Here is a 26,750-nt window from a genome sequence, read left to right as displayed (position 1 = left end):
CACGAAGCAGCGCATCTGACCCCGGAAGTTGTTGTCTGTTGCCGGGAGACGAAGGCGGGCAAAACAGGAAAATAATCTAGTAGTGGACGGACGTTGTTCCGGGTCTTCTGTATTTGGCGGAGAAGTTAGTGAAGGCGGAGAAGAGGGCGAACTAGAGGAAAAACAGGCAGATTCCTCCTCTATTTACAAACTCCTGGGGATGCAACAAGTGGGCGCGGTGCGTCGACTTCCGGATCTGACGTCGACAAATTTTTAGAATCGAGCCGTCGACTTCGTCGAGGCTTCGCTACAGCCCTAATTTAAATATCCATTCATTATTTTACAAGCACAGAGAGCCGCATCAGATGGATGGAGGAGCCGCATGCGGCTCCAGAGCCGCGGATTGCCGACCCCTGTGCTAGCCTACTTTATTGTCCCCAGCAATTTTTAAACCCCACTCAAGTGTATGGTTATTGTCCCCAGCAATTCTGAAAACAAACTGACGCCCTTGCTTATGACTGTAATAATTCTGTGAATGATGTTGGTTTTGAAATAAAACCCCAAAGACGTCACTTAGAGAGCACAATCCTACAGTCCTCTGCAGAATCCTCTGTCAAATCCTCACACATGTTCCCCACACCAAGCACTGCGACACATCTGCATGTTCCCGCAGTCAGTCATATTACACGGCCAGCTGTACGGGTGCGCTCCATTTGCGCACCGGCCCTAGCTTCCAGCCAGGCCCAACACATTCCACTTCCACCACAACGTTGGGTGGGACGGGATGTCATGGCGCTGTCGCGACCAAGCGCGGCGACACAGTGCGCGGCTCCATCCGCTGGCACTTTGTCGTCCCCATGCACGGGCCCGGTTCCCACTCATCCTTTAACTTTGGACTCCACGCTCCGCGGTGCGGATCAGCCTCTTCCAGCTGTTTCACACTCGCCCTTTCGAGCGCAGCCCTCCATGGGTCGCTCCCAGTTCTCTGGTGTGAGCGACGGCGGTAAGGGCGCGAACCCAGTCCTCAGACGTCGTTCACGTGACCTCGAACACGCGTTCGCTGTCAGAACGCGCGCAAGAATGGCACCACCTTTGTCTCATGAGCAAATGGATATCGGAGACCATTCATTGCAGTCACACACTCCATTTTCAGTCCGCTCCTCCTCCCTTCAACGGGATTGTGGAGACGATGTTCACGTCACAGGAACAATCTCAGGCCCTGGAGCTGGAGCTGCGGGAACTTCTGTCCAAGGACGCCATTTCTCAAGTCCCTCGCAGACAAGAGCTCTCAGGCTTCTACTCCCACTTCTTCATAGTACCGAAGAAGTCGGGAGGAATGAGACCAATTCTCGACCTTTCCCTGTTCAACTGCTCCATAGCAGTGATGCATTTCCGCATGTTAACAATGAGACAAGTCCTAGAATATGTGCGCTCCGGGGACTGGTTCATGTCGATAGACCTGAAAGATGCATACTTCCACATCCCCGTAATTCCCAAACACCGGAAGTTCCTGCGTTTTTCATTCAAGGGAGTTCAATACCAGTTCAATCGTCTCCCTTTCGGCTACTCGCTAGTGCCGCACACCTTCTCCAAATGTCTGGAGACGGCCCTGCAGCCATTGTGCACGGCGGGAATGAGGGTTTTATTTTACCTGGACGATCTGCTCCTATGCGCCCGGTCCAAGGACGAGGCGTCAGAGAAAACCAGGAAGTTAATAGAGCATCTGTCAACCCTGGGGTTTTCCATAAACTGGGAAAAGAGCTCCATCCTTCCATCCCAGTCGATTGTGTTTCTCGGGGTGGAGCTGAACGCCTCCCTAATGAGAGCACGTTTGTCTCCGGCAAGAGCGGCAGATCTCACCATGGTGGTCTCCCGCGTGCAACCCCGCAAGATCGTGAGAGCCCTGTTAGTCATGAAACTTCTGGGCATGATGGCTGCAGCCCACACTGTGGTGCTGTTAGGTTTACTGCACACGAGACGCCTACAGCATTGGTTCATCAGCCTCCGGGTACACCCGATACGTCAGAAGAGACGTATGTTGAGGGTTCCCCCTTCAGTGGGCGGGGACCTCACTCACTGGGGGAATCCCTGCATCCTCTCACACGGGGTCCCCATCGGACGTCCTACGTCACATGTATCTGGGTTTACGGATGCGTCACTGTTGGGTTGGGGGGCCATACGGTGGCAGATCGCTGGCCCTCCCACATGCATGAGCACATAAATGTGTTGGAGCTTATGACAGTGAGGAATGTGATCAGACTTCGCTGCTCTTCTCGAGGGCCGTCATGTCGAAGTTCACACAGACAACCAGGTGGCGGCAGCCTACATAAATCGCCAAGGGGGAGTTCTATCCCTCCCACTATTGCGCGTAGCCACAGATTTACTGTGTTGGGCACATGTCCACCTGCTGTCCATCAAAGCCACCTACATTCCGGGGGTCCTGAATGTGGCAGCAGACATCCTGTCAAGAGGGGGACCCTGCGACTCCGACTGGCGTCTGCATCCTGCACAGATATCACAGATATGGATCAAGTTCGGGGAACCCTCTGTGGATGTGTTCGCGGCTCGCAAAAACAGTCAGTGTCGCCTGTGGTTTTCCCTGAGTCCCCGGGACCACCCCCCATTCGGAGTGGACACCTTTTCACACCAGCCCTGGCCTCAGACGCTCCTGTATGCATTTCCGCCAGTCCCACTCATCCTCCGTCATCTGGACCGAGTTCGGTCGGAACAGCTCTCGCTAATTCTGGTAGCTCCCAGACGCTTGTCTGCGTCATGGTTTCCAGATCTGCAAGCGCTAGTGTCCGGCTCCCCGTGGAGGCTCCCGTGGAGGGTGGACGCCCTTCTCCAGGCGAATGGGATAATCAAACATCCTCCAGAAATAGGCCAACGGCTGTGGGTCTGGCCGCTGAGCGGTCACGCTTAGAGGCTTCTGGGCTGCCGCATGATGTGGTCGCCACGATTCAGAGTGCGCGGGCGCCTTCTACCGTCACATCTTATGCTGCTAAATGGGCAGCTTTCCAGAAATGGTGCACAGAGCGGAATGTTCAAGCGCTCTCCTGCCAGCTGGCGGATGTCCTATCGTTTCTGCAGATACTGATGGACAGGGGCCTCGCATTTAGCACTATTAAAACATGCTGCAGCTATCTCATCCTGTCACCAGGGTTTTGGAGATAGATCTGTTTTCAATCATCCTCTCACAAAACGTTTTCTAAAAGGTGTCAGAAGGAATAGACCTGTGTCCCGCCCGCTATTCCCCCAGTGGGACCTAACGGTGGTTCTGCGCGGCTTATCTGAAGCCCCATTTGAACCCTTGGACCAGGTCTCACTCAAATTCCTGTCACTCAAAACTGCCTTGCTGCTGGCGCTGGCATCAGTTAAGAGAGTGAGCGACCTAACCGCCCTCTCAGTGGCTCCCGCATGCCTCAGGATCCGGGAAGATGGCGGGTCCGCTGTTTTATGCCCCAACCCAGCCTTTGTGCCCAAAAACATTAATACTTCCTTCAAATCCAGGTCAATTTCATTGGCTGGACTTTTTCCTCCCCCCCATAATTCTGATGAGGATTAGCTTCTCTGCCCGGTGCGTGCGCTCGCACGATATGTGTCACGCACTACAGGGATTCGCCGCTCACAAAGCCTGTTTGTGCACTACAGAGATTCTTCCCTTGGGCAAGCGCTGTCGACCCAGCGTCTTTCACACTGGCTGTGTGACGCCATTTCACTCGCTTACCCCGGCTTTCCACAGGAGCCGTCAACAGCACGTTACTGCAGCAGCACGTCATAGCTGCTGATAGGAACCGCTGTGGTCAACAGAACCTTTTCCACTGGAGCCGTCGGCAGCCGTCAGCAGCGCGAGTCGGCCGCGTCTCAGGAGCAGCATGTCGCGGCCTTTACGCGCCGGTTCTATTTTCTACGTGCGACGCCTCTGAAACGGGTCAAGTTCGACATTTTTGTGGAAGGAAAGACAGGAAATCCGACGCGGAAATGGAGAGAAGCTACCGAGATTTTCAGAATAAAGAACGTACTGCTTTCCGGTTGCTTTACTTTTAAAAAAGGTTACTAACTGTTCGTCCCCGTGAGAAGTTATCACCTAGCTAGCGGTCTCCTTTGTTTTTCAGGTCCGTATTGGCGATTATAAAACGGATAGAACATAAAACACAAACCATGTTGTAGTTTTCTCCTGCTTGTTGTTGTGTTTACTGACGAAGTCACTCGTGCGACTTCGTGCTCGGTCGGTGACAGCTGCTCTCCTGCTGCTTCGCGTCTCGTGGGAAGGGCCAAGCAGCAGCTTACGCGAGCAAGACGTGCTGCTGCAGTAACGTGCTGCTGACGGCTCCCGTGGAAACCTGGGGTTACACATCATCAGGGCGAGATCCTCCTGAGAAACTCAGGGCTCACTCAGCCAGAGGGATTTCCTCTTCTATGGCGCTCCACAGTGGTGTGTCGATGGAAGACATTTGTCAGGCTGCTTCATGGGCTTCACCCTGTTCCTTTACTCGTTATTATTTACGAGATGTGTCTTCAGGATCCATCACTCGTTCAGTGCTTGGACCTCAGCAGGCTGAGTGAAAGCATTATGGCACCTCATCAGCCCTACTTGAATGAATTTCATCCTCTTCTGGATGATATTTTTAGTGGGGGCCCCACTCTTCTCTCTGGCTGCCTCAGCCTTTTAAGCCCTGGGCTGAGGCTGAGCGACCCTCACTGAAAGGAGACATGCTGGGTGTGTCCATTGGTTGAGCTAACCAGTGTGGCGTAAACCCATCCAGCTGCGCATTATTCCAATAGCAGCTAGCTTAAGGGCTAAGACTAGACAAAATAGAATGTTGGTTACATATTGTAACCCCATATTCTATGAGTCTAGTCGCAGCCCTTAAGCAAATGGCCCCACTGGTTCTTTTAGGACTAAGAGCCATCGGAGGCAAACAGTGGAGTCGCTCCACTTATATACCCACAGGGGTGCCCACCATTGGTGGGCGTACATTTAAGCTCTTCATGACTGGCTGATGCTGAGATCATCCTTTCAATAGCAGCTAGCTTAAGGGCTGCGACTAGACTCATAGAATCTGGGGTTACAATATGTAACCAACATTCTTCAATTGTCCTTCAAGTTCTGTTGGTGTCAATATTTGGTAGTATTTGTTCATCACCATGGTAGAGAAGGGGGTGCCTGCCTGACATTAGATTGTTAATGGCAAGCAAGTGATTGCAAGAATTCTTAATAAACAACTCCTCATTGTCAATCTGTTTTTGACACTTGAGGTGTGCAATAAAGCTTCTCTCTCCAGTGACTCATGTCCAGTGATGTCACAGTAAGTAGAAGTGACTAGTCTTTCAAATCGAGTGTATGAGTATTTTGATGCTGTTATTATGTGTTTTTATGTCATGATGCTGTTTTTATGTGTTGTGATGATGCTCTGACTGCAAATGAAGTTCCTAACGGATAAATAAAGTGAATTGAGTTGAAAACCTAAAATTCCCATCTAAAAAACTTTGCATATTTCATCCGACCAATAAAAGAAAAGTGTTTTTAATACAAAAAAAGTCAACCTTCAAATAATTATGTTCAGTTGTGCACTCAATACTTGGTCGGGAATCCTTTTGCAGAAATTACTGCTTCAGTGCGGCATGGCATGGAGGCATTCAGCCTGTGGCACTGCTGAGGTGTTATGGAGGCCCAGGATGCTTCGATAGCGGCCTTAAGCTCATCCAGAGTGTTGGGTCTTGCGTCTCTCAACTTTCTCTTCGCAATATCCCACAGATTCTCTATGGGGTTCAGGTCAGGGGAGTTGGCAGGCCAATTGAGCACAGTAATACCATGGTCAGTAAACCATTTACCAGTGGTTTTGGCACTGTGAGCAGGTGCCAGGTCGTGCTGAAAAATGAAATCTTCATCTCCATAAAGCTTTTCAGCAGATGGAAGCATGAAGTGCTCCAAAATATCCTGATAGCTAGCTGCATTTACCCTGCCCTTGATAAAACACAGTGGACCAACACCAGCAGCTGACATGGCACCCCAGACCATCACTGACTGTGGGTACTTGACACTGGACTTCAGGCATTTTGGCATTTCCCTCTGCCCAGTCTTCCTCCAGACTCTGGCACCTTGATTTCTGAATGACATGCAAAATTTGCTTTCATCTGATAAAAGTACTTTGGACCACTGAGCAACAGTCCAGTGCTGCTTCTCTGTAGCCCAGGTCAGGCGCTTCTGCCGCTGTTTCTGGTTCAAAAGTGGTATGACCTGGGGAGTGCAGCACCTGTAGCCCATTTCCTGCACACGCCTGTACACGGTGGCTCTGGATGTTTCCACTCCAGACTCAGTCCACTGCTTCCGCAGGTCCCCCAAGGTCTGGAATCGGTCCTTCTCCACAATCTTCCTCAGGGTCTGGTCACCTCTTCTCGTTGTGCAGCGTTTTCTGCCACACTTTTTCCTTCCCACAGACTTCCCACTGAGGTGCCTTGATACAGCACTTTGGGAACAGCCTATTCGTTCAGAAATTTCTTTCTGTGTCTTACTCTCTTGCTTGAGGGTGTCCATGATGGCCTTCTGGACAGCAGTCAGGTCGGCAGTGTCATGTTCTGGGGCAAATGTCTAACCCAAGACATGCAGAATCAGGAGACGGAGACAATTTAAAGGAAAAAAATTATTATTTTTATTAAAACAGATAACTAAGGGCGCACTGGAAGTCCAGCGGATGGGGAAACAGGAAGCGGCGTCTAGAGGGAAAGCAACAGAGGTGAGTATTGGGATTTGTAGTCCAAAGTGGGGTGTTGTAGGAGGAACTCACGGTACGGAGACTCAGGAGAGCTAGGGAGGGGATGAGCCAGGGTATTGTCGAGGAAGGAATAATGAGCGGTCCAAGATGGTGAGAGATGATGTTTCTGAGAGGGGCATGTGGAGTTGGAGAGGGAGCGGAGACGTGGTGGAGAGCGGGATGGCCAAGCGGGTGATGGTGAACCAGGAAGCGAGCCGGTGAGAGATCCTTGCAGGGTTGGATGGAAAACCAGAGGAGAAGCCAACCTGAGGTGAGTAATCCAGACAAATATCCAAAATTAATCTAGGTTCAAAAACATTCGCAAGAGTTCAAAGACTAGAGATGAGTTTAGTTCGAAGGGCAAGAGACTACCAGTCAGTAGCAGTCTTCCGGCGTCGAGTCATGTTCACCATCCTCTTTATAAAGCCGCCCCACAGATAAGCTGATGAGGATCAGCTGTTGCTCCCTCTCCTGCAACCAAAAACTCTCAGAGATGGTGAAGGATGAGAAGAGTACTCACCCCGGCTCATGACAGGCAGTCTTACCCATGATTGCGGTTTTGAGTAATGAACCAGGCTGGGAGTTTTTAAAAGCCTCAGGAATCTTTTGCAGGCATTTAGAGTTAATTAATTGATTCAGATGATTAGGTTAATAGCTCGTTTAGAGAACCTTTTCATGATATGCAAATTTTTTGAGATAGGAATTTTGGGTATTCATGAGCTGTATGCCAAAATCGTCAATATTAGAAACAATAAAAGGCTTGAACTACTTCAGTTGTGTGTATTGAATCTAATATATTTGAAAGTCTAATGTTTATCAGTACATTACAGACAATAATGAACTTTATCACAATATGCTAATTTTTTTTAGAAGGACCTGTATACTTTAGTCCTATAGTGTTGTCATCCTCCTTCAAATAACAATATTCTGTTCCCTTTCAGGCCGTCACTGACCCAAACGCAAGATGTCTTGAAAAAAAATTCAAACCAGAAGTTTTTCTTCTGTACTACTTGAGAGACAACCCAAAGGCCTTTAAAATATTTCAGAAGCAACTGTCTTCAGTCGGCTGCACTTTGGAGTTAAACTGTAAGCAAGAGGAGGCAGTGGTTCAATGTGATGTTGAGAAGGGGGCAGCAAGAGCTTTTACCGACATAGCAGACAAATGGGAGCTTCAGGTGGATCGGATCTTCTTCCGTCTTACTGCGAACTACCTCTGCCATTATGTTCGTGAACCCATACTAATCGAAAAACTTCGGCTGGATCGTTCTTTTGTGTCTGATGACATCAAAGTGTACAAAGAGAGTGATTATGCTGTGGTGGTGGTAGGAGAGACTGAAGCTGTAAAGGAGAAGATTGCAATTCTGGAAAAATTCCTGCCGATCCAGAAGGAACTGCCAGTTGTGGAACGGAAGTTCAAACTGGTTGAAGATGAGTTCAAACAAGAGATGAGTACTCGTTATCCAGATGTTAAAGTCAGTAGAGGTACTTCTAACAGCATCATCTTAGAGGGGCCTGATGAGGGCGTACAATCAGGAGCTGCTAAACTTGACGAACTGATAAAAAAGATAAAAGAAAAGAAAGTTCGGCTTAATACAGATATATTAATCTTTATAACGACCAGTGGCTTTGCCTCCAAATATCAAGATCTGTTTCTGCAGAATCTGAGGTGTCCTGTTTCTCTGGACATAGGATCAGAACTGCTACTGTCCAGTTTGTTCTCTGATGTTCTGTATGAAGCTGAGGAAACTGTGCTGAGAGACCTGAGTGAGGCCAGCATACAGCTTCATGGTGCTGCAGCTGTGCCTCCAGACCTGACCAGAGTGAAGGAAATGCTCCAGAAAGCAAAGAATGAAGCAAACCGTGGAGAGTTCAGAGTGGATGTTCGCTTCATCTCTTCATCCAGTGGAACTCCAACAACCCAAGTACAGCTGGTGGGCTACACTGAACAAGTCAACAAGCTCAAAGACCTTCTTCATGATTACCAGACGAATCAGATTTTGACTCAAGAAGTAATAAACCTGCAGTTTCCTGAAATGGTGGACTACTTTGACAAAATCTTAAAGATGGTCGGCATGAAACAGACCAAAGTGATTCTGAAAGTCTCCCATTTTCCAAATCCGTTTGTGCTCTTGTCTGGTCCTCTTCATCTGGTTAAGGAGACCCAACAGGCACTTTCATCTGCTCTGGCCAGTCTGACATTAGACACCTTGGTTCTGGATGGACCAGGGGCTCAGCGCTACTTCCAGGGAGACGGTAAAGTGAGCAAGGAGCTGGTTGAAAGTTCCTTTCTTGTTCTAATCTGGCAGCAAGATGTTTACTCAAAATTTGGGACAATCAACCAAGGAAGCATCAACAGGCCCAGCAGCTGCACACCCAGAAGTCACTTTAACGCTCTTGGAGAAATGAATAAAATGAATCTGGAGATCAAGATTTGCAGTTTAGAAGATGAGCAGGTTTGATAATTTTAATATAATTCCACTCATTTAGCTAAACAGCTACATCCATGTGAAAAAATTCATTTTGTTTCTACATGTTTCTACAGGTGAATGTTTTGGTGGCTCCCATGCTCAACCAGCAACTAGCTTCTACCAATATTGGCACCTGTTTGCTTCAAAAAGGAGGGAGCATAATCCAATCAAATTTTAACTCAAAGGCAGCAATTTGTACCCTCGTTCCTGGTGACATTCTTGAGGTTGATGCCAGTTCATCTCTGAGATGTTCAAAGATCTTCTTCATAGAGTGCATGCCTTGGGATGGATTCACAGAAGGAAGTGTGCAGGTAAAGTAAACCAATATCAGCTGGAGATACAGAGGTTGTGGCTTTCTAATTTCAAAAGAGAAAGAAAGAGGAAAAAATACACATATTGACATGTTTTCCTGTCTATCAGACTACCGACTAACCAGTGCTACTTAAAGCAGATAAACAGAGCTGACTTTAACATAACAGGCCTTGCCAATATACTTTTTGACAAAGAAGTTATTCTAAATATTTTCATTACTATGATATTTATCTTGTTAACATATGTAAGCCAAGCAAGCAGCATGTCAGAGGTGTGACCAAGTCACTGCTTTGCAAGTCACATGTAAGTCACAAGTCTTTCCAGTCAAGTCTCGAGTTAAGTCCAAGTCAAAGACAACCGAGTCCAACTTGAGTCCAAAGTCAATGATGTGGAAGTCCAAGTCAAGTCCAAGTCCTTAACAGAGCATTTTCAGCAGCAAGTCTGTCTCGTTCATGGGGAGAGTTGGACTCCACCAAGGCTGCCCTTTGTCATCGATTCTGTTCACAACCTTTATGGACAGTATTTCTAGGCACAGCCAAGGTGTGGAGGGATCTGTTTTGGTGGCCTGAGGATCAGGTCTCTGCTTTTTGCAGATGATGCAGTCCTGTTGGCTTCATCAGAACGTGATCTCCAGCTTTCACTGGAGCGGTTCGCAGCCAAGTGTGAAGCAGCTGGGATGAGAATCAGCTGCTCTAAATCTGAGACCATGGTCTTGAGTCGTAAAAGGGTAGAATGCCTTCTCCAGGTTAATGATGAAGTCCTGCCCCAAGTGGAGGAGTTTAAGTGTTTCGAGGTTTTGTTCTTGAGTGAGGGGAAAATGGAGCATGAGATCGATAGGTGGATTGGTGCTGCGTCTGCAGTGATGCGGGCGCTGTACCGGTCTGTCGTGGTGAAGAGAGAGCTGAGCTGGAGAACAAAGCTCTCGATTTAACAGCTCTCTTAGTAAGTGCACTGTCCCCAAATCCTTTAAAGACTCTGTTATCATTCCAGTACCGAAATCCAACAAAATATCTTGTTTAAATGATTATAGACCTTGGTTGCAATGAAATCGTTCAAACATATCATACTAACTCACCTGACATAGCTCACTTCTCCCCTCATGGATAGCCACCAGTTTGCTTACCAGTCCAACAGATCAGTTGGAGATGCAATAAACATGGCCATTTATTGCATCATGCAACATCTGGAATCCTCTCACACCTACGCCCGGTAATTATTCATCAAATTCAGCTCTGCCTTTAATACCGTCAACCCTGTCAACCTCTTCATTAAACTCATGGATATGAAGATCGACATCACTCTTTGCCATTGGATACACAATTATTTATCATATAGGAATCAGAGAGTCAGGATTGGTAGCCTCCTGTTCTAACCTCTGACACTCAGCATAGGGGCCCCTCGGGGGTGTATTCTTTCTCCCTGGCTTTTTTCCATCTACACAAATTCACTGGTATCCTCTCACAGCTCAGTTTCTGTCCTCAAATATGCAGATGACACCACCATCATTGGTCTTATCACTAACAATAATGAACTATACTATCTGGAACAGGTTAGCTGTGCAGTTACATGGTGCCAAGACAACAACCTAGAGCTCAACACATTAAAAACACAGGAACTCATAAATGACTTTTCCCGCACTCCCACACACAAGATACCCATCTCAAATTCCAACCAACCCATTAGAATCACAGAGTCATACAAATTTCTAGGTACACTCATCAGTAATAACCTTAAATGGAAAAAGCGCGCAGATCAAATTTACAAAAAGCAAATAAATGTCTATTCTTCTTTAAACAACTAAAAATATTTAGTCAGGCACAATATCCTGTTTCAGTTTTACAATGCCATTATCCAAAGCATACTCTCCTCATCTATAATTGTCTGGTATGGTAATTTGGACTCACAATCATGAAAAAAGCTACAATGTATAATAGATAAATCATCTAAAATTACAGGCCATACCCTCCCTTCCATTGACTCACTATATCAAAGATGCATTACACAACGGGCGGGAAAAATCACCTCTGATCCTTCACACCCTGCATTTATATTTATATTGCTGCCTTCTGGAAGATGGTACAGGTCCCTACCGACCAAATCAGTTAGATTCAGGAACAGTTTCTTCTCAACGGCTGTACGGTCACTAAATAGAGTCTTTACCTGAAATGTCAAAGTGTTCCTGCCATTGAATGTGGACTGTTGTGTGAAGACACAGCGATGTGAGATGTGAGCATGCCATGCTGTACTGAAAACAAATTCCACCAACTTGTTGTGTGGTCATTAATAAATGAATCTGAATCTGATTTACCGGTCGATCTACGTTCCTACCCTCACCTTTAGTCACGAGCTTTGGGTAGTGACTGAAAGAACAAGGTCGCGGATAGCAGCGGCTAAAATGAGTTTTCTCCACAGGGTGTCTGAGCTCTCCCTTTAGAGATAGGGTGAGAAGCTTGGTCATCCGTGAGGGGCTCGGTGTAGATTTGCTGCTCCTCCACATCGAGAGAAGCCACTTGAGGTGGCTTTTGCATCTGATTAGAATGCCTCCTGGACGCCTCCCTGGTGCACAGCCCTGGAAGGAGACCCAACGGAAGAGGACACGCTAGAGGGACTGTTTCTCGGCTGGCCAGGGAATCCTTGGGATTCCCCTGCAGGAGCTGGTTCATGTAGCTGAGGAGAGGGAAGTCTGGGCCTCTCGGCTTAGGCTGCTGCCTCCGTGATCGGACTCCAGATAAGCGGTTGAAAATGGATGGATGGATAGATGTTGCATGAGTGTAAGAAATGGTTGATGAATAGAGATGTTAATTTGTAATGCAGAATTAAAATGTTAAAACCTGAGGAAACTTGTCACTTTTCTCTTTCAGGCCCTTGGTAATGGACTGAGAAGGTGTCTGGACCTGTGTGTACAGCAAGGCTTTAGTTCAGTAGCCATACCTATTATTGGACCTGGAGCTGTCTTCAACTACTCCCTGAGTAAAGCTGTTCAAGTGCTGACAGAAACCATCTATGAGTTTGGGTTGTCTTCAGGCTCTGGGTCTCTCATCAGCATCCACATTGTCATTAAACCAGGGCATCCCGATTCTGAAGAGGTAACTATCAGTACCTGTTAAAGCTCATCTGTTGAGTTTATTCAAATTATTTAAATGTACCACTTGATTATATTCCTAAATTTACAGTGCTACCATGAGGTGTACAACTGTCTCCGCTTTTATATGAACAGGGTAGGCCAAGGTAAACCAATCAGCTCCTCAAGACACATTTATTAACAATTGTAAAGACTTATAATAGCAAAAAATGTAATTCATTTTTAAGTCTATAGCTTTATCAAATTATACGAAAATGCTTTTCTTCTCAGCCCTCTTTAGGCCCCTCACCACTGACCTGGATGATGCTGATATAATTGTAGGAGGAAGGACTAAACTAAAGCTGGTTTTTGGTGACATTGCCAATGAGACTACAGATGCTGTGGTAAATACGACAGACTTCAAGAATTTTTATGCTGGTAGGTAACAAATGTTGACCAAAATTCAATATTTATGGAAAGGAATGAAGCATTTTGTAACCTCTTTTAATTCTAGAGACTGAATTAGAGGAAGGAGCAGCTACAAACGCACACAAAATCTCTGGACAACAAGAGCAGATCTAGAAAGTGTACGTAGAACAGAACAGAGCTTTGTATGCAGTAAAAGATCCGTGGCGCGCACACACACACACACACACACACATTTTGATGAATTCTTCTGACCCAAGACATACAGAATCAGGAAAATGAGACAACTGGGTGAGTAAAATGTAAAAAAAAAAAGGTTTATTTAAAATAGGGAGAACCATCCAAAAAGGAGGAGAAGGTCTCAGCACAATCTGCCGGTCCGAGGGAGAGGGTCTAGAAACAGACACAAGTCAGTAACTGCTGGCAGGTGAGAGAGATGAATGAGCTGAGCTTACAGTTCCGGTGGGGGAAAAACCAGTTCCTGAGAGAAGGGAGGTCAGGTCTGAGTGTGGCAGGATCTTTAGGAATCCTCCGATGGAACTCAGGAGAAAGGTTGGGTTGGAGGAGCGAGGCGTGGTCCAGGGGTGAGATACGATGAGATATGGTGGAAACACTGAGCGTAGAGGCTTGTGTTCTGGCGGCAAAGGAAATAGAAACAAAACATCAGAGACTCGGGAGGACAACAAGAAACTGGAACTTGAGTTGTAAGGTTAATTTAGGCAAGAGCTACTCAGGATGAGTTGTGTACCCAAGGTGAGTAATCATCCGGCAAGGTGAAGGTGTCTCACTCCTCCCTTTATACCCAGCCAGGTTGATGGTGGATCAATAACAGTCGCCCGCTCCTTGGCACCGCCCACCTGTAATTAAGGACTCACAAGTGGTTTCTCTTAATTTGCATCCACATCAGACCATGACACACTCCTGCAGGTCACCCCAAGCTCCTCACTGCAAAAGAGGAGGTTGGGTAAAAGATTGTGGCCGCCCTTCTTCATGTGTATTTTGAGCTAACAAATGCATAAAGGTTTAGCAAAATGTTAGCTACCACTAAGCTTACCACCGTTATAACAGTTTGTTAGTTGTGTAACCCTTATTTGTAGAAAGGTGCCGGCTCTCAGGGGTACAGTACATGGAAGACGGGCTACAGTTGTGGTTTATAATCCTTCTTTATTTCCGAACAGCAGGGCAGAACAAAACTCCCACACCGCAGCTCACCGCTGCCCCTTCACATCTTCCTTCTTCCCCTCTCTCCGCCTGTCTTTTTTCTAATCCAACAGCAGGTGGTGTAAACAGATCAGTGTCTTCTTTTAATACAGAACTCAAATATACATAAACACAAAAAATACTGTACTGCCCAAAATAATGAAATGCCCAACACATTAATTATATAAACCTTAAATAAAGATTTCAATTGTTTTACACTGAACAGACCTATGTGCATTGGCAGTAGTTGTAACTTCAACAGCTCTGCTGTTATTACCGAGGAACTTTAGCTCCAAAAAGACATTTTTTCACCATCCACTTGTTTTTTTTTCTCATTTCCAACTGTATTCACGGTAAATCCAGGGATTCTGAAGGTTTTGTTTAATTATTTTTTGTCTTTTCCTCCCGACAACGTGCTCTGGTGCCTGCCGTTTGCTCCTTGGTGCTTTGGTCTGTTTATAGGCTGCTATTTCTGCTGGGGTGTTGCATAGTCTGAGTGCTGCAACCACCTAGTGACTGGGGGCTGGTTTAACATTCCAGCATGAAAAATATGCTAAAATAATTGGATTCTTCTACCTCTCATGCCCCCCATGACAACCCCTTGTGCACCCCTTGGGGGGCGCAACCCACTAATTGAGAAGTACTGGTGTAAAGGAAAACAGAAGGACACAATAGTCACAAACTGAAACAACTAGCTCAGAGCAAAGCAAAATTAGCAGGTGTTTTCTGGGAAATAGAAAGATGCCTAATGAATGAGGTGATGTTACAGAATGAACAAGATGCAGAGATTGATGACATCTGGTAGTCTTCTGTGGAGTTACAGAGGGCATTGGTGCTGTGTAGTGTTTTTGGTGTTGCAATACAAAAAGACCCGTTGTCCAGCACAGACTAGGAAGCATGCTTCAATTTCTCTGTCCAAGTGGGGCAGGTGTGGTGTTTAAATTGAATAAGATTCATCTAATGGAGAATCTCTGAGCAGGAGAGGAAGTGTGCAGCAGGGCAGTCTGGAGGGAAGGCTCTGTTCGGTAATGTAAGAGCAGTGCTGTCAAATGACACATTTCACTCTGGGGGCCCCTTGTAGCCTGGGGTCTTATAGCCTACGTTGCCTGTTGGCACATGTATGTCGATGGTTGGCACATAGTACTTCAAGTCAAAATCATATCCATGGAACTAAAACGCTGCAGTAGTTGTACAGGTTTGAAATCACAAGATCAAAATAGATGCACTAATATGTAATAAATCAGTTGTTCTTTTTCACAGAGGGTGTGTGTAGAGATATCTTAAATAAAGCTGGAAGAGAAGTGGAGGCAAAGCTAAAAGCAGGTAAAAAAGAACCAGCATGGTCAACCACCACACCTGAATGTCTTCTTACTCTGTTTTCTGTGATTTGTCTACAGCAAAGCTTAACCGAGGAGCCATTTTAGAATCCAAACCTGGATTGTTTCCATGTAAAGCTCTTCTGCATGTGCGTGGAGAAAATGATGCAGGTGCTGTTGAGCAACTCGTGTGTGACATTATTAAATGTTGTGAAGACAATGGATTTACGTCTGTAGCAATGCCTGCTATTCGTGCTGGTAAGCATACCTACCATGCACAGCTGAGGTGATTTGAATTGTATAATTGATTCCAAATAACCTCCATGCAGGAGCTGGAGGGATGGACCCTGTTGTTGTAGCAGGTGCGATCCTCAGAGGCATCAAAGTTGGCACCTCATCCACTATTCTTCACAGACTTGCCACCATCCGCCTTGTCCTGAGAAATATGGACCTCTTCTTGACTTTTAAACATCAAGCAATGCAGATGTTTTCTCCTTTAACACAAGGTAATGGGAATTTTGCAGAGTTGCCTTCCTGTTTGACTTCTAGAAATTAGAGAAAAAAAGTAAATGCTTGTATCTATTTCTTCAACTTATGTTCCAGTGTCACAGCAACTGCCTCGGGTACAACAGTCACCAGTGTCTGGCATCCTTAATACCAGCATTGCAGGTCAGCAGTCTGCCTTCCAGTTCCTCGGCCTATCCAGAAAGAATGTTGATGATGCCATGGAAAGGTTCAGTGAACTTTATGACACACAGTGCTCCAATCACAACTTTAACAAAGAGGATCTCATGGATTTAACGACAGAAGATGTGTTGGGTCTGCAGCAATTGGTAGAAAGTGAAGGTCTTTGTGTGCAACTGGACCCATCTGGCAACCTAACAGTAAGTGGTTTAAAAGATGGGGTCAGTAAGATGGTTATGCTCATGCATGACATATTCATGAGAACCAAAGAGGAGAACAACTTGTACACACGGGTGGCATGGTGCATCATGGGACAAAATGGAAACTGGGAAAGGCTTCCCAAAACTTCAAACTACAAACTGGAAAAGCAGGATATAAAAGGAGGAATACAGGATGCACGGGGGGTCTTATGGCAAGTGGATCTGAAGGAGAGGAAGGGTACATCGCATGCACTTGGACAGAGTATCCTGAAACGAGTTGAACATCTGGATGGTAAGAAAAGAACATTTGTTACACGTTTATTTAGTAAAATTAATTAATCCATTTTCTCAGAGGTTGTGGATGTATGGTGGCACAGTGGTTAGCACTGTTGCCTCGCAGCACGAAGGTTGCAGGTTCGAAACTCGGCTGCGGCCTTTCTGCGTGGAGTTGCTTGTTCTCCCCATGCATGTGCGGGTTTCCTCCGGGTACTCCGGTTTCCCCCACAGATCACAACATGCCCTATAGGTTATAAATTGTAAGTCGCTTTGGATAAAAGCGCCTGCTAAATAAATAAACATAAACATAAAGTCTGTTCTTGTAAAAAATAGACATAAAGAATTACAATTCTGTGTGAGCAAGAAAATCAATTTTCGTCTATATATGCGGAGTTAAGTAACTTGTTTTGAGTTGAGGCCACTTTTATTTATTATCATCATTGGAAAAACCCGACCTATCAGAATCCCATACAAACTAGGACTCTTCATAGGCCTACAGTCACATTTTGTGTGCTATGTAATTATCTTTTTTGTTTGTACCTTTTGTTCTTCTGTCAATTCAAAGATACTTTATTAAACCCAGAGGGAAATTAGAGTTTCAGTACACACAATTCAGAGATCAGACATACATAGGCAAAGACACATGACAAGAATTGGTGACTGTGGTCATTCGCAAACCTGAGTCGTGCTACCTTAATAGAGATCAGAGGGGTTACATGAGGATTGGTTCAGGTGGAGGGAAAAAAAGGCACTTCAGAGTTACCCTCCACAGGGAGGGCAGCTTTGCTATGCAAAAAAAACAAACACCTCAGACAGAAATGCAACAGACTTCAGACATTACACAACATAAGTGTCCACTAGGTTGGGTGGTGGGTTTTGGACTCTCCACACGTCAGTGCCTGCAGCAACGATAAGCAGCGCACGTCACCTCAGTCTGGACAGGGGAGGGAGGTCGTTGGGGTTTGGAGGGCACAATGACTCCTGGAACGATTCGGCAGCCTTCACAGCCCGCAGTCTCCCCCAGGCTGGGATAGGGAGACGGAGTTGCCATAGCGACGACAGCATTCCACATTTCTTCTGAGGGGGGAGTATCCGTTGCAGCCTCACAGGCTCAAGGGCACCAGATTCAGATTAGAAATTGTTTTGGGGCCAGACAGAGTTAATTTCCTCTCTGTATTAAAGTTCCGTTGGTCCTCAACCTCTCAAAATCCCAATAATAGCGTAAATTAATCTATCCCAATCCATGCTGATTCGTCCACTTGCTCCTTGATGGCATCCATCTTTTGTGCCAACGCATGAATCTCAGCCAAAGTTCCAAGCTTACGACTCATCTCGACAATTATGAGTCTGTGAATTCACAGCTCGTTGTAATCCATCCCTGAGCTTGGGGAGGGCGCCAATATTCCTCTACAGCTCGTTAATTTTCCGGTAAGCCAGGAAACCTCCTAGGCCAAAGAGCAGGAAACCTGACACCAACACCACAAATATCCAGACATCTTCAGACAGCTGAGATAGGCAAATCAGGTTCCACTGTTTCCAGGAGTCCATGATATGCCCAGCTGGCTCTGTCCCAGAGGGGCACCTGGGAGCCCCTTCTCCCGTTCTCATCGTTGAAAAAATTTTGTCAATCGCGTTAAGTGACCAACTGACCAGGTCCATTTTAGTTATTTCAGTTTCCAGAAAAAATGCAGAAGCAGCCGTACACAGACAAAGAGCCTTGGGATAAGATAGGGAGGAGAGGAGGAAAAAAAGCGTCTGAAAAAAAGCGTCTGTACTCTCCAAGAGCCGGAAGAAGAAACAAGCAACATAACAATTTGTGCTAGCCTTTGTATTTATCAAAATATATATCCTCTGATCTCACATTTAAAAAAAAGGGGAAAAATTCACAACATAAGCTGCAAATAAGCATTATATACATATGCAAGGATTTCATTTTCCGTCTTTTACAAACTTTTACAACTCAGGGGAAATCTATTTTGAGAGATCCACACTCAAAGACACGTTAGTGATGAAAGAAAGCTTTGATTTGCATTATTTCATTATCTTAGCTAAAGATTAGATGTCAATTAAAAAAATGGGTCTCCATTGATGAACATCTTACTGTTTTCTTTGACCTAATGGAATATTAAAACGGGATTATTTTCTGCTTTTCAGATTTTACCTTCCCTCTTTACTGGGACAGTATGGCTCCAGGTGAGGTCATGAAGGTTGTAACGTTGCAACCACATTCTCAAGAGTACAAAACAGTGGAGAGAGACTTCAAACAAACTGCTCACAAAAAAATAAGAAAGGTCAGTGGCTTTCATGAAAAATATCTCTATTTAAACAACCTCTGATGTTTTACATGAAACACATATATTCACACCACAGTATAATTTGAGGGATTTAGAATTGTGTGTACTGACAGTCCCAGTCCGTCCCTAACACTCACCCACTAAACTTTTATAACCATTTGGGCAGTGGCAAGCAGTTAGCATTTTGGTTTTACTCACCACTGTAGCTCTTTTGTGGTTTTAACGTTGGAATGGCACCAGTCTGAAGATCTGAAAACCCACACTTAGTATTGGCAAAGGTTTAACAAGCAGTCTAAAATAATGGTCATATTCTGGCTCTGTTTTTGAGAGCTCCTAAAGATGAAATCCAATCATTTCTCGAGATTAAACTTTTCTTCAGGAAGACTGGACAGGGATCTTGTTCCTCTTGCAGACATACTGTGATCAGCATAAATTAGTTAAAAAGTATGAATTTAATCAGCAGCTCAATGAACAACAGAACAGTTTCCTGAATTTTCACAAGGCTGCTTTTATTGAACACTTGTTTAACTCCATAACATGAAATTAAAGTTAATAATGTAACTTAGATCACAAAATCTTCAGTTTTACTAAAATTTGTTGAAGCAAAAATGAATGCACCCTGCACCAAAAACTACTACATCTTGTATTTTGTATGACCACCGTGATTTTTAAGGACAGCACCAAGTCTTAAGGGCATGGAATGAAAAAGTTGGTGACATATTGCAACATCTATCATTTTCCATTCTTCAAGAATAACCTCTTTTAGAGTCCGGATGCTGGATGGAGAGTGATGCTCAACTTGCTGCTTCAGAATTCCCCACAGTTGTTCAATTGGGCTCAGATCAGGAGACATACTTGGCCATTCAATCACCTTCACCCTGTTCTTCTTCAGAAATGCAGCAGTAGCTTTAGATGTGTTGTTGGAAAAGTGCACGATGACCAAGTGCACGGAGTGATGGCAGCATCTTCTCCTTCAGTATAGTGCAGAACATTGTTGAGTTCATGATACCATCAGTGAAATGCAGCTCCCCAACACCAGCAGCACTCACGTAGACCCACATTAGGACACTGCCACTACCATGCTTCACTGTAGGTACCATGTGTTACTCTTTGAAATCCTCACCTTTACAACGCCATACAGCTTTGAAACCATTAGTTCCAAGAACAGTGATCTTTGTCTCATCACTCCAGAGTCTAGAGTCCCAGTAGTCTTCATCTCTTCCAGCATGGGCCCTAGCAAATCCTAGGTAGCTTGTTTGTGTGTGGGCTTTAGGAAAGGCTTCCTCTGTGGATGTGACCCACGCATGCCATTCCTCTGCAGTGAGCGCCGTATGGTGTCATAGGAAACGGTCACTCCAGTTTGGCTTTGTACTGCTTTAGCTAACTGCAGTGAACTTGCATGGTGATTTTCTTCAACCCTTCTCATGAGAGGACGCTCCTGTCCAGATGCTAACTTCTGTGGACGGCCTGGACATCTTTGTAAGATGGTTGCACTTCCATCTTACTTACATTTTTGGATCACTTTTGCAGCAGTATTTTGAATGATATGTAAAGCTTTGCTAATCTTCTTGTAGCCCTCACCTTTTTTGTGTAAATAAATGATCTCCTTTCTCAGATTCTGAGACATTTCTCTTCCACATGGAGCCATTGCTGACAGCAGGAAATGGGAAGGGCTTTTCTTTGTTAACTAATACCCTTTTATGGTCACCTGTCTACTGGACACCTCTTAAATGACTAATTAGACTCACCTGTGGTTGAATGCCTCTTCATTATAATTTGTAATCTTAATTGTGGCTTTTCTTCTAAGACTAATTGGGGTGTACTCATTTTTGCAACATGGGCCTGGATGGATTTGTTAGGAAAATCTCTTTTGTGTGTGCGTTTTGTGATTCTATCTACCAAAGTCATAAGAATTATTGGGCTGCTGGTCAACCAGTGGGACACAATACCAATATATTTAATTTTAAAGCCAATACTGGCATAAAAATAATGGTAGGCCAGTAATCTCAGACATCCCTAGTATGCATGCATTATTTTTGGTGTGCATACATACCTGTATACCATTTATGTGCATTCCTGTATATTCCCTAATATCGAAGGTTTAGCAACTCATTATTTTCTGTCTGTTTTTTCCTTTTAGATTGAGCGTTTGCAGAACATCCATCTACGTCGTGCCTATGAGGCTCAGAAGAAGCAGTTATCTGATAAAAACAAAAACCAAGGTGGGGAAGGAGAAAAGCTTCTGTACCATGGAACAACAAGAGAAAGCTCTGATTCAATCATGAAAACTGGGTTCAACAGACGGTTTGCTGGGCAAAATGGTAAGAACCCATCTATCCAGATCCCAACTTTGCATGTTTTTCTTCTAATTAAAATACTATTTTTATTTTCCTATTGACCCTTTGTACCTAAGTTTGTTACCTGATCATGTGGATCTGCCATGATGTCAACAGTGAATTACAGGAGTGTTAAAGAGAGACCAAAAAGTGGTGACTGAGGTTGTTTTTTGCTAGTTTAGCCTGGTTTCTTCTAGGGATGCACCGATCAGGTTTTTTGCTGCCGCTCACCGATACCGACATCAAAGAATGCTGATCACCGATACCGATCACCGATACCGATCACGTTGATTGGCCAGAAATTTTCTACAACATTATAATGAGTGCTACAAACTACATAATCTTGGAATAAAGGAAATGTAACCTAATCTAAAATGGTCTGTATTAGGGTTGTCACGGTGTGAAAATTTAACCTCACGGTTATTGTGACCAAAATTACCACGGTTTTCGGTATTATCGCGGTATTTTTTTTAAACGTGCTACATTTTCACACAATTAAATAAACCCTGTATGTCAGGAAATATTGTCCTCAGTTTGTGTCTAAATTTTGCCTAAAATGTGTTATTTTGTAATTATGTTGTTTATTTGTTTACATTTTTCCCCTTTAGTCTTTAAAATACCAATATTTGCCCATAACTTCTTATTTTATGTCTGTTTGATGTCATCATTTTAAAAATATTAGTTCAGATGATACTCAGTACTCAAGTAGCCTTCTAATCAGATACTTTTTTTTTACCCTTACTTGAGCAATCCGTATTTCAGGAAAATATTGTCCTCAGTTTGTGTCTAAATTTTGCCTAAAATGTGTTATTTTGTAATTATGTTGTTTATTTGTTTACATTTTTCCCCTTTAGTCTTTAAAATACCAATATTCGCCCATAACTTCTTATTTTATGTCTGTTTGATGTCATCATTTTAAAAATATTAGTTCAGATGATACTCAGTACTCAAGTAGCCTTCTAATCAGATACTTTTTTACCCTTACTTGAGTAATAAACCCTATATCAGGAAAATATTGTCCTCGGTTTGTGTCCTTCCAGTGAGCTTTGCAGATGTGGGAAAATGTCATCAGGCAGTAATCATTGTTAAATTCATAATTATTCTCGGAGAGAGACCAACTCTTATCTGCCCCTGGGAGCCCCGTAATGCATAGCGTCATTTCAACATGGCGGTGTCCGCGACACGGTTTATATGCAGGTAGCGGCGCTGCGGCTGCTTTATATAGCGACTCGTTGCGTTCTCCCTCAACCCAAATCCTCGGATCATGCATTTTAGCTAAAACGCTAACGTTAACTTGCCTTGCGTTGACTGTAGAGTTGTGGGTGATGGTCACGCAGATGTGTCATGAGATAAGAAGCGTTGCTGCCTTTCACAGACACTTTTTCTGCTCGTGCTGCAAACAGGATAGCCGTCTTCTATAAACTCCCTCGGCATTCTTCAAATATCTAAAATATGCCCGTACTTCCGACTTTGTCTTCTTTGAGGGATAATAAATGTCCTGAGCGCTGCCGTCTCCTCCTTTGACCATTATTTCAGCTTTAGCTTTAAGAAAGTTTTGTTGTAAACAAAGCGTGTATGTGCCGCCGGCAACTTCTGCAGATGATACGGTGGCTGGTAAGGGTCACCGCGCCTACACCCCAGCCACAGTAAACCCACCAAGATAATATAGTTTTTTAAAAACAAGACGGTTATTATTGTCAACTTTTTTTTTTTTTTACCGGGGTTTAGCGCTACACTGGTTACCGTGACAACCCTACCTGATCGGTTTGCTTTGATCTATTTTGGAAATTCCGATCAAAACCGATAGGGGCGCTATCGGCCGATTACGATCAAATGCCGATCCATCGGTGCATCCCTAGTTTCTTCTAGTTCAAGCACAGTTAATTTGTGGGTAGATTTAGCACACCTAGGTGGGGCTCGTAGAGAGCAGTATTTACATAAGTTAAGTGTTAGCTAGTAAACAAATGCTAGCTTAAGTTCTCCCTGCTGCTCTTCGCTGACTTAAACAAGTTGCCGACTTTGCCAGAATTCACCCCGCTAGATTTATAACATTTTGCGATGAACAGCATTCACTTAACACTGGTGTTGATTACATTATTTTTAAAGAGTCTGGATCTCGACGAGTTTTTGTCCCTGGTCACCGGGACCAGCTGCTACTCTCACATCAAAGAGAGATAGATGTCTCCTAACAGTTAGCTAATCATGCTAAATAAATAATGTAATTTTCACATACCTTGGAACATTATTATTAGTTTCTAGTAATTCACTTTAGTGGATGAAAATGGAATGTTTACTTTGTGAAGTCGGAGCTGCCAACTTTTGAACATTTCAATGAGTGAGACGGGGTCATGGGGTTAGGAGCAGACAATTCGCCGACCGTTTAGAGTGGGCGGGGGGTATTAATATTGAGACTTTTTGTGCGCTACATTTTATTTATTCGTTTTTACTCTGTACGGAAGAGGATTAGAGCCACTAACAAGAAAAAAAAGAAAAGAAAGAGAATTCTTACTTTTTTCTCAGAATTCTGACTTTTAATCTCGGAATTCTGACAGGGAATTCTGGGAAAAAGTCAGAATTTTCTTTTTTCTTTTTCTTTTCCGTGGCCCTAATCCTCGTCAGTACCTCTGACTTTACAGAGGGAACTGACCATTGTTTAATACGAATTTTCTTTTCGTGAAGAAAATTTAACATCCAACTCTTCTGAACACCAGTTAAATTATTACTTAAGTGTTGTTTGTGTGCATATTGTTCAGTAGCTAATGCTATAATTAATATAATCTGGTTTTTTCATAAGCCCTACACACTGTGCATGATGCGTGTTTGGGGAACGCAGGCGCTTGTTTACTTGGAGGTGTGGCGTGAGAGCGTGTGAAGAGGGTCAAATGCGTGTGTCTCACACTCAGTGCGTGAGAGTTGGCAGCCCTGTGTGAAGTGCCTTGAGATAACTTGTCGTGATTCCGTGCTATATAGATAAACTTGAATTGAATTGAAATGTACATCCTCCATAGTGAGTCGTAGAATTGTCATAAGTGATATACAAATATTTATCATTTCAGGTCCATCACAGTCAGTCCCTGTCTTCCTCATGAAATATATGAAGGTTAATCTTACCCAGTAGAACAAGTTCACTTATTTTGAGGGCTGCTAGTCAATCTGACTGACAGCTGCTGTCCATCCTCATCTTCTGTCTCCATCAAAGTTATTCAAAAAAGAAAAAAAAAGACAAGTTAAGTTGACATCCTTGCCAGTTAGTGCAGCCAACCGCGCATCAAACTATTACCATTTTACTATGAAATCAACTACAGGCGCTGGTCATAAAATTAGAATATCATGACAAAGTTGATTTATTTCAGTAAATCCATTCAAAAAGTGAAACTTGGATATTAGATTAATTCATTAAATACAAATGATAATATATGCTTATTTCTTTTGATGTTGATGATTATAACTGACAATTAATGAAAATCCCAAATTCAGTATCTCATAAAATTAGAATATTAATTAAGACCAATTCAATTAAAGGTCATTTGAGAAATGTTGGTTAACTGAAAACTATGAAGATGAAAAGTTTGAGGATGTACAACACTCAGTATCTAACTGGGGCTCCTTTGACCTGGATTACTGCAGCAATGTGCTGTGGCATGGAGTCAGTCTGTGGGACTGCTCAGGTGTGAGAACCCATGTTGCTCTGAAAGTGGCCTTCAGCTCTTCTGAACTGTTGGCTCAGGTGTATTGCAGTTTCCTCTTCTTAATACCCCAAAGATTTTCTAGCAGCGAGGCTCTATAACTCAACAGAGCCAAATTGGGGTCTGTAATGAAAAAAAGAACCATACTTGTGGAAAGCATAAAAATAAAACAAGACATATGCTAAATGTGTTTTAAAGTGGAAGGTAATAATGTTCCCCTGGCATGTAGAAGAGTTCAAAATCATAACTGAGAAGTTTCATCATGAGTCTCTGAAGTTGGGGCAACATCCCACTGAGGTATTTCTTTAGAATAGTTATCAAAGGCTTATGGTAAGTTTCAGCCACAAACCTGGGGAGACCATACACAAAGTTATGGAATTTTCCAAATCCATACACAAGTCCCAAGCACTCCTTTTTCTATTTGTGCAAAATGACATTCAGTCGCGGTCACTGCTGTTGATGCAAATGCAACCGTTCTCCAGTTTCCCCCCATCTTTCTGCAGGAGTACTGCTCGATTCCCATTGGTCAACCCTTTTGTGGCTATTTTAGTTTGATTTTAGCAATCACAAAACATCAGGACCGGTTCAGTGGTAAGGATGTGTTTAAGTTGCTCCCATTCACTATCATGGTTACAGGTCCATCAGAACTCCTGTTTCGCATGCAGGAACTGTCTCAGGTGCAATGCTGTCATTGAAATCCTTAGGATCCATACAGATCTTTGGGTCACCATTAGGCTTCTTGACACAATCCCTGGTGTTAACCCATTCTGTGGGATCCTACACCTTTCATATGCCTCTCAACTAGTCATACTGTCCAGTTCCTGTCTCAGTTTGTCCCTCAGGGCACTCTGAACTCACTTATGGGACACGTCTGCATCACACTCCACCATTTGGTCATTTAAATGTTTTCCTCCTATTCCTTTCGGTGGCATTGTAGAAATATTTTATGTCAGTTTAATAGAAAAATGTTCTTTTTGCCCTCAGCAACAGCATATGGTAAAGGAACCTATTTTGCTGTAAAAGCCAGCTACTCTGCCAGCACCACTTACTCCAGACCAGCGGCTGACGGTTTTCAGAGAATGTTTTTGGCCAAAGTCCTGACTGGCATGTTCACTCAGGGCCAACAAGGCATGAAGGTTCCTCCACCACTGGACGACCGACAGCCCAGCAGTCGTTACGACAGTGTGGTGGATAACATCAGCAGTCCCGGGATGTTTATTGTCTTCCATGATGACCAGGCCTACCCAGACTACCTCATTACATTCAACTGAAAGGTTTGTTAAGTTTTAAAAGACGTTACCTTGAACATAAAAATACATTAGGTTTTTGGAAAATTCATATGAAATGAAAAAAAAGAACCATACTTGTGGAAAGCATAAAAATAAAACAAGACATATGCTAAATGTGTTTTAAAGTGGAAGGTAATAATGTTTGTGTAAATTACAAATTTATTTTTGCCAAGTTTAGAAAGATGTGAATAATGCTGAGTCATCAAGACATAACATTTTTGTTAAATGATTGAACTACCAGTTCTTTTCATCGACACAAAAACATTATTAAAACATCATTTCTCTCACATTTTCTTACAAAACATAAGGACGAATATAAAATACTATGGTAGCTCCTCTTTTATCTGCTTGAGATAAATATTTGTTCCTATACTTAAATTTTTTATATCTTTATCTTTAATTCTGATTAAATTATGTTGTATTTTCTGTGTTTATGATGACTCTGATTTTTGTACATTTTTTCCCCAC

The 26,750-nt window shown here is 43.9% G+C and overlaps 1 protein-coding gene across 2 annotated transcripts in view; it reads left to right on the top strand.

Moving 5' to 3' along the window:
- The window catches only part of LOC107377056 (protein mono-ADP-ribosyltransferase PARP14), a 30,986-nt gene extending 4,490 nt beyond the window's left edge, over positions 1-26,496 (top strand). Inside the window, exons 3-14 of one of the 2 annotated variants that reach the window (XM_015946446.3) lie at positions 7,676-9,187; positions 9,277-9,513; positions 12,376-12,600; positions 12,688-12,742; positions 12,867-13,013; positions 15,462-15,524; positions 15,599-15,775; positions 15,847-16,023; positions 16,121-16,693; positions 18,832-18,968; positions 21,112-21,292; positions 25,978-26,496. In XM_015946446.3, coding sequence (XP_015801932.3) covers positions 7,676-9,187; positions 9,277-9,513; positions 12,376-12,600; positions 12,688-12,742; positions 12,867-13,013; positions 15,462-15,524; positions 15,599-15,775; positions 15,847-16,023; positions 16,121-16,693; positions 18,832-18,968; positions 21,112-21,292; positions 25,978-26,264 — 3,771 coding nt within the window. In that variant the 3' untranslated portion in view covers positions 26,265-26,496. Of the gene's footprint in view, positions 1-7,675; positions 9,188-9,276; positions 9,514-12,375; positions 12,601-12,687; positions 12,743-12,866; positions 13,014-15,461; positions 15,525-15,598; positions 15,776-15,846; positions 16,024-16,120; positions 16,694-18,831; positions 18,969-21,111; positions 21,293-25,977 lie in introns of those variants that run through there. The other variant, XM_070547944.1, reaches the window with a different exon arrangement.
- The last annotated feature ends 254 nt before the right edge of the window (positions 26,497-26,750 follow it).

The sequence above is a fragment of the Nothobranchius furzeri genome, chromosome 2 (genome assembly GCF_043380555.1).
Source record: "Nothobranchius furzeri strain GRZ-AD chromosome 2, NfurGRZ-RIMD1, whole genome shotgun sequence".
Lineage (NCBI taxonomy): Eukaryota > Metazoa > Chordata > Actinopteri > Cyprinodontiformes > Nothobranchiidae > Nothobranchius > Nothobranchius furzeri.
The sequence above is the reverse complement of the archived record's forward strand: the minus strand, read 5'-3'. Positions and strand labels throughout refer to the sequence as shown.